This window comes from Chaetura pelagica, unplaced genomic scaffold (genome assembly GCF_000747805.2).
Source record: "Chaetura pelagica isolate M959 unplaced genomic scaffold, ChaPel_1.0 scaffold275, whole genome shotgun sequence".
NCBI lineage: Eukaryota > Metazoa > Chordata > Aves > Apodiformes > Apodidae > Chaetura > Chaetura pelagica.
Genome location: NW_009953486.1, coordinates 1349383 through 1366031, shown reverse-complemented (window position 1 = coordinate 1366031; position 16649 = coordinate 1349383). Strand labels below are relative to the sequence as shown.

The following is a 16649-nucleotide window of genomic DNA, read 5'->3' as shown; positions in this document are numbered from 1 at the left end:
TGTAAAATAAAACATTCAGTTTGCTTCTACTTGGAAAGTTCTTTTCTCATCCTGGTGACCCACACCTGTGACATTGCTTCCTGAAGGCTACAGGACAACTTCCAATCCTTTCTTCAGCTTCTCTACCATACAAGGAGAAAGGAAAGTACAAGTGACAGCCACTGTACACATGTGTATGTCCTTTGATGAAAGATAACGTTCAAAGCAGCTGAAATGGCCCCTGCAGAGCTCCACAAAACCCTTCAGCCATCAAGCACGCTGACAGCAGATAGCCAAGTTGTTCAGTCAAAACACTTCTCAAACTAGACTTAAATTCATGAGGGTGATTGTAACATAGGAAGACAACTGAAAGTCGTGAAAAAATGAAAATGACATCAAGCTTGCTAAATATGTATTGTTTATTAAGGCTTGTATTCTCCTAGAGGAAAAAGTTAATCTGATGCTGTCCATTACCCCTTACAGGCAGTAACAGTCCAGAGACAGAGTTATACGTTCTAAATACAAGTCTAAATGATACAGATTAAACTTTATTTAAATTGGAGGTCCTTTTGGAGTAAATAGTATTCAGAAGATACTTGTTTCCTAATATAGTAAAAGATCCTCTACAATAAACACGTGCAGATTCAGTGTGCTAGAGCAGCGGACATGAGCACCATTTCCATGCTTAATTGGAACTCCAGTTGGTGACAGGTTCTCCGTCGGTCCCCTCACTCCACAAAAACATGACAGCAAATTCAGTTTCTTAAAACAGGTTTTTTTACTCATCCAACAGAAAAAAATTAGACATACACACTGTCAATTTTAAACATCTGAGGCATAATCCATCATATTATCCGTACTATTAGTTCCTACGTTAAAGCTCAGCATTATTGGTATAAAAACTTTAAATGGCATTAGGATTTGGGGGGTGGGAGTAATGAAGGGAAGGATTAAAAATGATCTGCAATTAACTAATAACACCTGAAAGCTGAAACAGGTTTAAACACATTGTCCAAAACCCCTGCAATGTTGATAGCATCACATTATTATTTAATTAAGCTACAAAAACCGTAAAGCAGAATTATGGCTGAGAGAAAGCACCTCGCTCCCTCCCGGCAGGACATGGGAGAACAAATGCACACTGAAGCACTGCTTAACAGAATGTGGAAGGGAAAGCTTTTCCAGAGAAACAATTTCCACTGACAATTTGATTTCCTACTAGACAGAAAAAACCAACATGGCGCATTAGCGATTTTGAAAGTGTAATTGTACAGATAAATAAGGAGGCAGAGCAGCTGCACGACTTGATCAGAAATTTAGGGTTTCTCATTTCAAAACCTCTGAAGTGCAGTATCTTAGAAAGTTTGTTGTTTTTGTTTGTTTTTTTTTTAAATGACAAAATCAATGCGTGGTTTCTTACTTCTGCCATGAAGAAATAAGGGTTTGGGAGGAGGAAAAAGGAAGATTTGTCATGTACTCATCATAATCTCTATATCTGGCTAGGAACATAATTTGTGCCAAAATAAAGTCTTTGGAAAGCACTGACACTTTAGTATGCTCGTGTATAGGTCCACATTAGGTTAATATAACTGTTTACCAACTTAAAAAAATAAAAACAGACACCACCTTTATTAATGATTTCTACAGAATTTTACATAGAAAAAAAGATACAAATTAATGCAGATCCACTTGGGCAAAAATAAACTACAATGACTTAAAGATGCGACAACTTAATTTCCCCTGCACGAAAAGATATATTGGAGCTGAAAGCTTTAGTTTGTCCTGATGCCAGGATACAGCACCAGCAGACTTAAATTTTGCTTCTCATAGTCGAATTTAATATCAGTTCTAGTATATATATCAAACTGTGTATGTTTATTCTTATTGTTTGTTGCGATTCTGACGTTCCTGCAAAGAGAAAAAAAAAGTTAAGAGTTATTTTACTCAAATGAACAAGCAAAAACTTCTTTGTTCTGTAACATCATTGCTGTGATCCCAATTATATGCTTCATTACAACATTGCTGCTACATTTTATAAATATGTTGTATATACCTGAGAAGTCCAAGGACTTGATAAATTAAGTGCAGCTTCAAGTGGAAGAGCTGGATTAATAACTGCACAGTCACTTCAAACTGACAGCAGATGATGGTCACTATGGAATATCAACAGTCCTAAGCAGAAACAGGACCTGCAATTACTCTGCTTTCTGGATTATTTTAGCTACTGCAGCAGTAGCACAACCAATAAAAGAGCAGAAAGTAGATGGCAGGTTAGTGAACTCCACAGAACTGGTATAATTTTGAAGCACTGCAACAACTTCAAAGTTGTAGGATTTGAGCTCTCTAGAAATTCTCTTCCTATTCTTCAGATCTTTTCAACAATTCTGGGAGGTGCTGTGAAATATTTGACAAGTCAGAGGGGTGGGAAAGTACATCATCAGCTGGAAGCTGTGTTTTTGTATCATCTGGTGAAAAACAGCACAGCTAGAATGAACCTAGTAATTTCTAAAAGTGCTCAATACAGGAGCAAGTAGGCTGTTTGAAGTCTCTCTCGAAAGTATCTGCTAAACACAAGCAGAGAAAACAGATAAAGGCAATCTAAGAGGTACCTGCAGGCATCCCTCAGCTGCTGCAAGTCTTCATCTAACTACCTTGTGCTCTCCCAGCAGTAGCCACAGTCGTGTCTCTGCCCTGATTCACAGCAGGGCCTCTGGGCTTAAAGACAAGCTGAACAAAACATGCTGCTGTATCTTCAGTGTATTTTTCCAGCTAAGACATCAGGCAAATTCAACAGAAAGGGCTCAGCCTCACTGTTTGCCATTTTATCTTCAGGGTGTTTAAAACAGCCTGTGTACTGCAGAGCAGGCATGTAAAGCTCCACTTGGATGCACCAACGTGGCACCAAACTGGATTTCAAGCAAGAAATCGTGAGCCCAACCAACAGGCAACTCCTCAACACCTTTCAATTTTATTTGTTTTGCGGAATCTTTCTGCACAAATTAATCTCAGAATTGTTTGTATTGTGATGTAAAGCTTATTTGCAAATACACCAAACATTATAAACTGCAACAGACTGTATGTGCTGTTTCAGTTGGTCACAGCATAAAATGAGTGGTTTGTTTTTTTTTTAAATGGGCTACATTGATTTCTGCCTCTAGGCCGAATAATACTAATATTGTCATTTTCATAATAAAATTATGTCAACAAAGCCTAGTATAAATTCTTAATCTATGACTTAGAATGGAAGATAGCAAAACTGTTCTACCAAATCAACAAAACAGACCATAAAAAGGGTTTGTTGATTTTTAAAAATCTATATTCCCCCATCTTAACTGCTGACTTACAATGAACTGTCAACAAAAGTGATTTTCTTAGATGTACAAGAACCTATTAGTTGTGTGTTGTAATGAAAAGAACTTATGGCTGCTTGACATTTCAAACAAAAGGCGATTAGAAAAAAATCTAAAACTGAAACATATCAACCCTATTTTCAGGTTTCCAAAAAAGCAGTTGTTCCATTCTACTTCCATTTCTAATGTGGCACATCCCTTTTACTCTCACTCATACCCTATCACACTCATCAGCCCATTGTTTCTTACTGGCACCTTACAGAACTATTTTTAGTTTTCTGTATAGTCACCCACTAACCCTCATCCCACTTTCTTTAAAAGTGGAAGTATTCCATTCTCATGGGCTGGTCCCACATAAATAGAAGACAAGTCAGCACCTGAAGCTTCTACCTATAAAATATGCTCATGGCATTCAGAGACTTATCTCAGCCTTCATAATTTTGTAAAAAGTGCTGTTTATTGAGCAAGTTATTAAGTAGTTCCTGCTACATTGCTGATTGCTTTCCCTCTTGGGAGCTCATCCAAGTCCTCCTTTGAAAAAGTGTTTGAAATCATATGAAGTGACAGGGAAGAAACTGATGCACAACTCTTCATGCCCTTGAGAATGGCTGCTTTTTAGAATTCTCTTCCTTACTGCTATCTAGCATTACTGCAAGCAATAACTAGCAGCTTTGTTAACAACTGACATAGCTTTGTTCATTTTGGGTCTGAAGATTCATCCACAGCCTTCAGGGTTTCTCTTCTCTGGGGGAACTCTCAAGATACCTTATAGGGGAGCTCCTGTTGCATGCTTCTCTTTCATAACATTAATATGTATAGTATTCAGGAAAAACTGGTGTTCACAAAATGTATAGAAGCTTCCATTATAGAGGCAATCATCCCTGTTAAACTTCCCTTCACCTCAGTCTGAAGTAGCTGTCAAATTTGCTGCTAAACTTTATTTGTTATGGTCAGTGGGATGATGCAAAAATAAAAATATTACCTTTCTATCAGGAAACACAATTAATATTAACCTTAAAATAGAAGAGTTTTTTAATTAGAATTTTGGAGGAAGGACCATATTCTGCCCTTAAGAGTTCTGTGTCAATGAATGTGTTCACAGAAAGCAGAATAAAGGAAGCACACAATGCTGGCTAAGTGCCAACAAGCAATAGGTAAGGCTTGACAATATTTAATCACCCGAAGGACAACTGGCAAGTTTGTTAATTCAAGAGCTGTCTAAGACTATGCAGTTCTTCCAACACAACACCAAGGTGTAAACCTTGGAATTGCTGAGTACCTTGACACAGATCAGAGGTGACAGCACAGCAGTCCAGTCACTATGACCATCTAGTTAAGTACAGATCTGTGAAGATAAGCTGACGATATGTCCTACCACCACATGCTAATAAAATAGCAAAATCTGCAACAAGATTACTTTCTTTACAAGCTTTTTAACTTTATAAGACAATTTTGTTAGGACTATGCAAGCATGTTCCTAGGGAAAGTCAATAATTAATGCCACATTATACTCTATTTTCTTTATAAAGTAGCTCTCTTACACAGGTTGCAACTTTTTTACATTTCAAGAGCATAAGCTTTGACCACAGAAGCTGCTTTCTTTCCAGACACTAGTGGCCCTGGAAACTGACTGAGAAATGCCAGGAGGGTCAGGAGAGATTTCATGCTGCTCACTTTCCAGGCAGTTTTAAGGAAACACCAGCTAGCAGTGAACTGTAACCACCTGAAGAACTGAAACGCTAGTGGCCTGCATTGTGCAGATTACACAATTATTCTTCCCTACTAAATATTTGTGTATAAATTGAAGCATTCAAGCCCTCCATGTGGAGATTTTTAACAACTTTGTAATGTCCAATTAGGTCACGAGATACCTTAACTGGCAATAAAAATCTTAAATTATTCTCATAGGACAGTTAACTTTGTGTAACAGGAAGGCTTCAACTTCAATAGCATAAACTTCTCAACAGTAAGAAGTTTGTGCACCCTGCAAGAAAACTCTCCAGTAATCAATTGGACTTCTAAAATTCTTTCAGTCAGTGAAGGGGAAACTATTAACTTACCAGACAATAATTCGATAGAATGCAATCTGACAAGCAGTATCTTTCATCTCCTGACTGATCTGCTTTACCTCTCTAGCACTATTACATCCCCCAGTGTTTCAATTGTCTGTATACTGTCCTACTTTCTAAGCTATCTGGAGAAAACTAAGAAATGTTAAATGAGACTGTATAGTTTCTTTTCTGAATGTGTCATACAAGATAGAGCCTCCATTTTACATAAGGCAGAAAAAAAAAAAAGTGTTACTTTGAAAAACTGATTCTGTTATAAAGCAGTCACCTGGGTAAGAATATTGTATCAGCACTTGAACTGAAGTGGATAACAGCCGTGTATATTAAAACAACCCAAAGAGGGATCAGGTGAACAGTTGAACATCAGCCCCCTGAGCTACTACCAAGCAAAGGAAGTTTGGTGTTCACTAAGTGGTCACCTGGATTTTCCTCAGGCCACTAAGTTCCCCTTTCAAGACCAGATCTCCTCTTACCTTCCTGGTACTCACTCCTGTAACACAAATGTTTTTCTACCCTCCAGACTTGGCAGCAAATCACAGGAACACTCAGCATTAAAAAAAACAGAGCAATCACCCTCACCCCATACACTGTAAACAGTGGGCAAAGTAACCCAGGCCTTTGGACTCATTCAGGATTCTCTCCTACACAAGGTAACAGCTCTCTTCAAGATACAGGTTACATTTAAATACCAAATTGCTAATTTTCTACTGAAGGAATGAAGTGCTGAAGTAAAGACTTTGAGGTTTTTATCCCGTGGAACCCCACAGGGAGTACACAAGAAGAACTTCAGATCCTAAGCACTCCTTCCCTGCCGTGCTGAGGTATGCTATGCAGATTGGATCTTACTGCTAGGAAAAGTTGAGCTAACAGTTCTTAAGAAACTGATCTCCTTTTCTCTCATAATTCAAAGGTACACTCTACCAAGATAGTTTAAAGCAATTTTATCTGCGCTTTCAAATGGCAATAAAACCTTTAAAGTAGCAACTTCAATTTAAGCTTCAGGAGCATGCATTAAGCCTTTGCTACAAAAAAAAGATTCTGGAACAAGTGTGAGCTGCAGTAGTCTGTCAAATAAATGCTTTATTTGAAAAGCTATACAGAAAAAGCCTATGAAACACTATGAACAATAAGCAAGCTGAAGTGTTACTTAGCTAGCAACTACACACTTCAACACCTATTCTTCTGTCAGTTTATTATTTCTAGACTGCCTAACTAGAAAAAGGCATTCTTGAAACTGAGGTCATGGGATGGATAGAGACAGATGTCTCTTAGAGCCATGAAAGCACAGGTAAGTTTTGAATACACTTCCCCAGTTATTGCTCAAATTTCTCTTTCTGTATCTTCACTCAAAACTTCAACAATTAGTAGACAGATTAAACCTGGGAACTGAAAACCTTTACTTACCCAAATAACAACACGTGTGACTTCAACAATAGAAACCAAATCTTTCTAGCACTACTCCAGCAGAGATCAATGGAACAAACAAGATCAGGCTTCTTGTTCTTAAATGTGCTGTACAAATTTCAAACGTCAATACAGGTATCGGCTTGGATAGCCCAGCTTCAGTCAGTGTTAAAGCCCCTTATAAATGCAAGGCAGAGGACATAAGTGGCAACCATTGGCAGAATCAAATATTTTCTAGTTTCTTAAGCATTTTAAGATAAGAAAATGAATCAAACTCCAAAAAACTGGACATGTCCTTTACCCGCATTACTGCTTAGCTTTCCACTTTGAAACCCATTAGCTATGCATCTGTTGCAGACAAACAAGCATGTTTGTTTTTTGTGTTGCTAAACACATGTAGAACCATCAAGCTGAGATGTTCTTAGAACATTTTGAATTCCTACTTACATTTTTTCCACCATAGCAGCCTTCACATTTCATTTTCCCTGTATCTGTGTCTAAAATAAATTTTTAATAAGTTTACCTTCCGCACCACCTCCTCCTCTTCCTGGCGCTTTTCATAATGAGAAAAGTCATCAAAGATGGAGGTCGTGTGCTTGTAAGTAGCAATAATTTTAAGCACTTGTTTTGCTTTTTCTAAGGGCACCTCCTGTGTATCACGGGAGTTTGTAACAGGTTTGTTGTCATTGTTCTCCAGCCTGATGTGTCGGAGTTGGTTGTTGGGCACATCCTTCACAAAGATCCACTTGACATCAAATTTCCCCTTCCACTTGTCCTGAGACCAGACACCTGCACTGGTGCCATAGTCCACAGGTGATTTCATCTCTGCTACTCCACAGAAGTGTCCACTGCCATTGACACTGAATAGCAAGTAGACTGGACCCTTGCTATTCATGGACCGAAAAGCACTGTCCAGGCGCTTGTTGCCATGTTCTGTACTACACCAAATAGAATACTTAATGGAACGATGAATATCATCCTCAGAATAGCTCTTTATGATGAACACACGTCCATTTTTAAGGTTCCATTCAAAATCTTTAGGGTTGTAGCTGTGAGCAGCTTTCAGTTTTTCAAGAACAGGATGGGACTCGCCACTTGGAACAGGGTTGGGCTGGGTGCTGCCAGCTGAGCTGCTGTCATTGCCAGTTCCTCCACTTTGGCCAAAAGCTGCATTCCTGTTGCGAGGAGCTACCCAGCGGTTCTGGGGTGGCTGCTGAGGGGTCTGGTACTGAGGCTGAGTCAATGGAGGAGGCTGAGTTGGAACAGACTGAACAAGCTGTTGCTGTGGCTGTGGAACAGACTGAGGAGAAGGTATCTGTTGAGGGGCAGGAACTTTTGCCACAGGACCCTTATTGTCCCAAGTACCTATGTCCATATTATGCTTTATAGGTGGAGGAGGCAATGCTCCTCCAATTACAGGTCCAGATTTTGTTTTCATTTTAGGCTGTGGTTTTGCAGGCTTGCTAGCTATAGCAGCCCAAGAAGTTGGTTTAGATACTGGCAAGTTGACATTAGAGCCACCATTACCAGAGAGGGCACCTGTCATGCCGGCACTGTTGACAACAGAACCTACTGTTTTCACTGCAGAAGTTGTAACATCTCCACCAATCTTAAGTCCAACCATTCCCTGTTCAATACTGTTCATTCCAGGAGCTTTATTTAATGTATCATTATGAAATCCTGTTTGTCCATCCACAATGGTACCACCCAGTGAACTGGGCGGGTAGCTGTAACTGCTCCCATAGGCTGAACTTTGAGTCTGCTGTCCTTGGGATCCACTTGTTCCCCAAGCTGAGAAGGCAGGATTTTCAGGAAAAAAGTTAAACCGGTGTTGATAGATATTATTTCCCAGACCCCCAGGCTGTCCAAAAACAGCATCATGCATAAAATGATGGTCTCCGTTACTGAGCTGTCCATAAGTGGTGAGATATGGGATAGGAGGATCTCCTCCTGTAGACCATGGTGCTTCACTGAGAGAATAGGGGAACCCAATGGATGGTGGATAATAACTGGACAGATAAGGATCAGTCATTGATGGATAGCTACTGTTCTGTTAAAGAAAAAAACAGGTAACTTCAGATACAAAAAAATAGCCACAACACTGCTCATCACCAAATAGAAAAGAACAATACAGAAAAGGTAATTTAATTTCTAGTTACAGTACTCCAAGAAAGATTCAGGGCTAAACTGCAGGATCTGGGCATTTATAATACTCCACAGGACTAGTGACTCATAATGAAGTTAGTACTCGATTTTGAGACCATGCAGGCTTAGTTACATTACTAAGGGTGTTCAGTAGCTTCTTCCAGCATTATTTTATCTACCAATATCCCGAAGTATAACAATATACTGTGTTTTCCACAGCACTATGGATATTTAGCTTTTCCAGATCTCTACATGGGAGAAGTTTTAGACAAAAGTACTTTAAGATGACAGCATGTAACTTTTGCATGTCTCTTCCTCCTGCAGCAGTGAAGTTACAGATGTGCAAGGCCGTTCCTTCCTGTCCTTCCAAATGGACCATCTTTTCTACTCCATGATATAACAGACTGACTGGTTATAAACCAGTAGATCCCCCTCTGAAATTCTAGGTTTTCCTCCTCTTTAACTGCTTCTCAGGTCAAGCGGAGAAACCTTTCCTTCCACTCTGAATCTCCTGCTGGGACCTCACTATGAATCATTCTGCACGTTTCTCATACCCAATAATGCAACAGAACAAAACACAATATTCAGAAATAGGTTTTATTCCTCTTTAAGTAAACTTGAAGCATATATATTGGAAGCCTTCCAAACTGGCACTCTAACTGTAATTACCAGTGAGGGGGAGGGAAGGTTAACCTCTCCTGTTAATGAGTCCAACAGCAGCTAGCCCTTCTTTACTCATGAAGTGAGATTATTCTGGGAACAGGAACTAAGATTTTTCTCAAACTAGAAGATTTCAAACTTGAAAAACAATATATCTGTAAAAATCAGCAAAACTGCACTGAAACTTCAATCAGTTTTTTAAAAATAAGCTTGTTTCTAATCTCATTCAAAAAATGAAAACCACTCCTTGCTGAAGATAAGCATAATGCTCAACTGATCCAGTCACTTTCACTGCTCATTTTTCAATTACACTCAACAATGACACTCCAAAGCCAGAGTAATTCAATACCTTTACTTTTCATATAGAGAATTATACCATAAAATGACCCCGAGACTTGTCTACAGCACTACTAACACTTCTGAGATCCAAACACCCTAAATCCAATGCTATTGATTAAAAACCAGTAATCTCTGCCACTAGTCATGCTGCCTTTATTCTACTGTTAACAAGAGGAAAACAACCCACCTTCCTGTGAGACAATCCTCTAAATTTCGTTACATTTTCTGAGATGTCAAAGCTAAAACAATCATTATTTAGCTTATGAAAACATAATTTTTCTAAAAGACTTTGAGACTGCTGCATTACATCTTAAAGTGTTAATAAAAATGTAAAAACCAATGCAGACAAAAGGGAGGAAGCATCAATAGTTATGAGATATTTATGTTTACATACTCTACAGATTTAGATTTCATTAAGACCAAAAGGAATAAGCTTAAAGAAAGCAGGTGTTTTGTCCTATAATATTTCTGCTAAAGGATTCTAAACAATTTCTGACACTGTCACCTCCTAGCAAGCAGTCTCTAAAGCTTCCACAAGGATTCTGACAAGATTAAAGGAAAGTTTCAGCAGACATCCTTACAAAACATTCAATCTATTTTGACTGGCTTTATGCCAGAGTGTGTAAAAGAAACCCTGACCGAAGTCCTTCATGGCAACAGCAGAACATTCATTTCAACAAACGTATCCTTGACCTTTCTGCACCCTCCCATATTTCTTAAAAAAAACCACACAAACAAAACAAGCAAACAACAAAACCCAAACACCATTTTGTTGATTAGGAAGGGAATCCTTTCTTCCTAAGTGTGGTGCTTGCCAGTGATTCCCTGTTACTCACTAATAATCTGAACAGGACACAGGGGATGCCTTTCTTGCTTTGAGTGTACATGGATGCTCTGCACCACACAGCTCTCTTTGCACTTCCAAGTACTTTTAGTGTGCTTTAAAACAAAAAGCTACCACGCCTCAAATGTGATCTGTATTAGCTAATTAGAAACTAGAATCTTTATGGAAAGAAAAGAAGGCACTACTACTGAGGTGCAGTTTGCAGCAGAAAGGTAGAAGACAATTCTATTTTGCTTGATGATCTAACATGCTCAATACTCATTTCAAAGACTAATTTGTATGAAATTAACACTGTATTACCAACCTACATTTGATCTTTAATGTCAAATACTTCACTGTGCCAGGTGGAGTTTTAAGTACTTTTTTGTAATTTCTTCAGTACTCATCTCAAATATGCAGTCGGTTTAAAATCTTTTTTTTTGTAAGTCACTTGTAATTTGCAGTAATTTTAAAGGGTTGAATAAACCCACCTGAATAACTAGATAATGAGGCTTTGTTCAGAAACATGGTTGTCTTCAGTACAAAATCTCACAGTCCTAATTAATGCTACCGTCACTTTCCACTTAAAATGGTAAGACAACCTACACGATTGTTTCTTGTAGCATTCCAATTCCTTACTGCAGCATAAATAAACCAGTCTCTGGAGCTACACTTTCATATAAGAAAACTTCATTAGAATTATGGAAATTCTAATAGTCATGACCATTTTTTCATTTAAACCTAATAATTGGGCTTGTTGACAGCTAAGACAAATTTCTTAGAATTAAACTATAACAGATGGCTTTACATTTTTTCTATATGAAGTTTAATGTTCAGTATATTTCATGTCAGAAAAGCTTTTTTTTTTATTTTCAGTAATTAAAATTTACATACAGGTGTGATGAAGTGGAACTTCAGAAAAGTAGAGAAAGGTGAAAACCCCAATTTCTTTAAAAACTAGTTTTGCATTAAAAAAAGATTTTACTTCCTTTTTCCCCCCCTCCACAAATTTCCTGCTTTTATGTGCTACAGCACACTAATTCCAGAGAAGAGGGAACGTTTCCCATCAAATCATTTTAACTTTGCCTAAGTCTGGAGAAGACATCTATGCTGCAGAGGACCACAAAGCTTAGCTCAAGAGCCAGAACACACCCAGTCCAGAGCTCAAAAGACAATTCTCGTTGTCATATAAACACTTGTCCTGCCTTCTCCACTGGTGTGCCTGGACTGCTTCCAGGACAGAAATGAACTAAAGTCTATCTAGATTGCACTGAAATTTGCACCCTTCCCAACAGCTGCCATGATCCAAAACAAACTCCTAACACTGTTTCATCTACCTGACTGCCCCAACAAAAATGTCTAATGTACCTTGAAGATCACAGATACACAGCATATGGACATTTTGCAAGCAAGTTCAGTGTTGTTACCAATATTAACATTGGTATCAATCACCTTCAGGTTGAATTATACACTTCCCTTTTAAAACCCAGCAATCAGCCTTTCTGCCATGACATAACAAAGTAGCTCTGGCAGGTCTCCTTCTGAAATGGAATTCTGTATTTGTGAAAGAAAATTTCTTGTATCTCCAGTTTCTATACATTTTGTTCACTTTAAAGATTTGAAAGCTTAGTTGAAAATTACTTCAATTAGAAGATATTTTCAACTATAATTATATTTAAGTTGTGGATGTTGATTTAACATGCATCATAATGAACTGGGTTATACTTGGAGTTTACATTACAGTGCCTTAAAATAACACATTGTGATTCTTCAGATGTTTCAGAGAACATCAAAGAACAATATTGCTGAAGTGCAAAAAGCTAGTGGGACGAGAAATCTAGAAAGCATCAAAACAGAACTTCAGCTACTCTAATTCTAAGGATTGTACAAAATATAGAAATCAGGAGAACCCAAAGGCAGAACCTTCAGACTCCCACATGCAGTTTGTCTCTCCAAGAGCTGTAAGATCAAATAGTCTGTAACAATCCAACTGTATCAATAACCTGCAATTTGAAGAGCAATCAGCAGACACTAGTTGGAGCATTAGATTCATTTTCACTTGTGGCCATCTGGATATTCAGAGTAATACTACCTTTGTGAGCACAAATGCTAGTTGTATTACCAAGTAACACAATATGCCAGTCATTTCTTTTTCCATTTCTATTTAAGGAATTTGCTCCCTCAACACAATCCCATGAATTGAATGCCAACAGCATGCCTAAGAAAAAAAAAAAAATCTAAGTTAAAAATACACTAACCTGATTTGACTGCCCAGAAAGGTAGGGTTCAAAATCGTTGTCATGAACTGTATCCTTCTGATGCAACGAACCATTTTGTACTGGAATAGAAAGGTTACAACATTTTGTAGCACTGCTCAGTAGCATTTCAGTAGAGAGTTCTACCCTATGATACTTTATCAACAGCCATACTACTCTTTCACAGCACCAAGAGTCACAGAAAGACCAAGGGATGATAATTTTCCTCCCCACAGTTTCTCTTTATGTTATTGGTTATAAAACTAAATTTAATTCACTTTTAAAATTAAAACAATTTAAAACATTCTACAGTCAAGAATGAATAGACAACTCTTGCGAATTAACTCTGAATAATAAAAAGTTATTGACAAGAATTTGGTGAAAAAATATTGGGAAACATCATCTATTGTTCTAGCCCATCATTAGAACTCCCAGAAACTCATTTCAATTCTCTCAGCATGTGTTATTCACTGCTTGCTTCAGTTAAGTTGGCTAAAATAAGATGAGTGCCTTGATATACTGACATTTTCAGGAAAATTTAAGTCTGAACTTTCTCAGGTGTAAAAGGGAGATCTGCAATAATCACAGGCCTACTTAAGCATAAATTGATGCATAAAAAGCATTCAGAAACCATCATTGATATATATACAAAACCAAACCTGTGATTAGGTCACTTCAACTGATTTCAATTGTTTGCTTTAAATTTAAGAAAACCAGGTCAAACACATCATGTGACAGTTGTTTTATTTACATGTTTCACGGAACAGCTAAACTAAAAGGAAACTAACACTACACCAAAGAGGATGTTTATCAAACAAGTTTGGAAATTGACCAGGATATTTCTGCAAAGTTTGTCAAGGAGAGTAGAGGTAAAAGTGTATTTAGAAACACTGGAAAAAGTGTCAAAACTCTCTGTAACTAAAAGTAGCTGCATGTTTAAGGTAGGTTTATTTATATTAAAAAAGCATTTGTAAGTTGAATATTGTTAGCTTCTAAATCCAGTTACACACATACCAGCAACCATAGTAATAATCAAAGTATATTCTTTGATTACTTGTTATTAAACTTAATTTCAAATGAAGATGTGAATTATCATAAAGAGCTTATTATCTCATCAGAACTTAATTATTTATTTTAAATTCCTTAAGTAATTAAGTTCATAGGTTTATACAAGACAGCTAGAACATAAATCAATCAACAGCAGACTCGTAACACAACTGTATTCATGCAGCAGGTGATTATACAAAAGTAGGTACAAATATAAAGTGAACAGGCACATCTTTGTAACTTTATGTAGAAATTTGCTTGATTTCAAGGAAATGAAGACCATTATTATGCTTAGAACCAGAGACAACTCTTTCCATGCAGTTTGTCTCTCCAAGAGCTGTAAGATCAAATAGTCTGTCACAATCCAACTGTATCAATAACCTGCAATTTGAAGAGCAATCAGCAGACACTAGTTGGAGCATTAGATTCATTTTCACTTGTGGCCATCTGGATATTCAGAGTAATACTACCTTTGTGAGCACAAATGCTAGTTGTATTACCAAGTAACACAATATGCCAGTCATTTCTTTTTCCATTTCTATTTAAGGAATTTGCTCCCTCAACACAATCCCATGAATTGAATGCCAACAGCATGCCTAAGAAAAAAAAAAAAATCTAAGTTAAAAATACACTAACCTGATTTGACTGCCCAGAAAGGTAGGGTTCAAAATCGTTGTCATGAACTGTATCCTTCTGATGCAACGAACCATTTTGTACTGGAATAGAAAGGTTACAACATTTTGTAGCACTGCTCAGTAGCATTTCAGTAGAGAGTTCTACCCTATGATACTTTATCAACAGCCATACTACTCTTTCACAGCACCAAGAGTCACAGAAAGACCAAGGGATGATAATTTTCCTCCCCACAGTTTCTCTTTATGTTATTGCTTATAAAACTAAATTTAATTCACTTTTAAAATTAAAACAATTTAAAACATTCTACAGTCAAGAATGAATAGACAACTCTTGCGAATTAACTCTGAATAATAAAAAGTTATTGACAAGAATTTGGTGAAAAAATATTGGGAAACATCATCTATTGTTCTAGCCCATCATTAGAACTCCCAGAAACTCATTTCAATTCTCTCAGCATGTGTTATTCACTGCTTGCTTCAGTTAAGTTGGCTAAAATAAGATGAGTGCCTTGATATACTGACATTTTCAGGAAAATTTAAGTCTGAACTTTCTCAGGTGTAAAAGGGAGATCTGCAATAATCACAGGCCTACTTAAGCATAAATTGATGCATAAAAAGCATTCAGAAACCATCATTGATATATATACAAAACCAAACCTGTGATTAGGTCACTTCAACTGATTTCAATTGTTTGCTTTAAATTTAAGAAAACCAGGTCAAACACATCATGTGACAGTTGTTTTATTTACATGTTTCACGGAACAGCTAAACTAAAAGGAAACTAACACTACACCAAAGAGGATGTTTATCAAACAAGTTTGGAAATTGACCAGGATATTTCTGCAAAGTTTGTCAAGGAGAGTAGAGGTAAAAGTGTATTTAGAAACACTGGAAAAAGTGTCAAAACTCTCTGTAACTAAAAGTAGCTGCATGTTTAAGGTAGGTTTATTTATATTAAAAAAGCATTTGTAAGTTGAATATTGTTAGCTTCTAAATCCAGTTACACACATACCAGCAACCATAGTAATAATCAAAGTATATTCTTTGATTACTTGTTATTAAACTTAATTTCAAATGAAGATGTGAATTATCATAAAGAGCTTATTATCTCATCAGAACTTAATTATTTATTTTAAATTCCTTAAGTAATTAAGTTCATAGGTTTATACGAGACAGCTAGAACATAAATCAATCAACAGCAGACTCGTAACACAACTGTATTCATGCAGCAGGTGATTATACAAAAGTAGGTACAAATATAAAGTGAACAGGCACATCTTTGTAACTTTATGTAGAAATTTGCTTGATTTCAAGGAAATTAAGACCATTATTATGCTTAGAACCAGAGACAACTCTTTCTTTTTTTTTCAAACTCAACAGCATAAGATAGGATACAAACAAGTTTGTACAAATAACAGTTTATGTTATTCTTGAAACAAAGCACAACTCCCTTTGTTCCAGATGTTATCCATACGGTCTGAGGTTATCCCTATCGTTCCCCTCACCTACAGGTACCTGCACAATTAATCTGTTACAATAACAATTTAAACGACCAGACTGGAGAACGATCCTCACCTTTATTATCCTGTCCTTTCGGTCTCTGAGAAGCCATAAGACATGAGTGGGTAAAGGAAAACAAAAAACAAAAAAAAAAAAGAGAAGCAAAATAAAAGTTCATGTTAAAAAAAATACTTATACTGTCACTGTAAAACACACGGCTTTTGAAAAGAGATAGAAGACTGATGAAAATGGCTAACAACACATCAGGCTTGTTTGGACGGGGGTCGAGGAGCATGTTTCATGTATCATTCAGCACTGGCCTTCCTTGGAAATGGCCACAGCTCTGGAAAGGCAGCGGGCACATGCCGTGCCCACGGGGGAAGATAACGAGAAAGATTCATATCCAAAGAAGCCCGGAGGGAGAGGAAAAGCCCCTCCCGGGC

At 37.3% G+C, this 16649-nt stretch overlaps 1 protein-coding gene across 2 annotated transcripts; it reads right to left on the bottom strand.

Annotated features, from left to right (window-relative positions):
* Window positions 1–380: 380 nt before the first annotated feature.
* YTHDF1 (YTH domain family, member 1) lies at window positions 381–16336 on the bottom strand. Of its 2 annotated transcripts, none has more exons than XM_009998613.1 (4): window positions 16282–16336; window positions 13028–13107; window positions 7326–8852; window positions 381–1887 (listed from the first exon to the last, which is right to left on the bottom strand). In XM_009998613.1, the coding sequence occupies exons 1-4, from the start codon at window positions 16316–16318 to the stop codon at window positions 1861–1863; spliced, it is 1671 nt and encodes a 556-aa protein (XP_009996915.1). In that variant the 5' UTR covers window positions 16319–16336; the 3' UTR covers window positions 381–1860. The 2 variants fall into 2 exon arrangements, with proteins under 2 accessions (XP_009996915.1, XP_009996913.1); XM_009998611.1 differs by lacking the exon at window positions 13028–13107 and adding an exon at window positions 14708–14787 and having other exon boundaries at window positions 16282–16318.
* Between the last annotated feature and the right edge of the window lie 313 nt (window positions 16337–16649).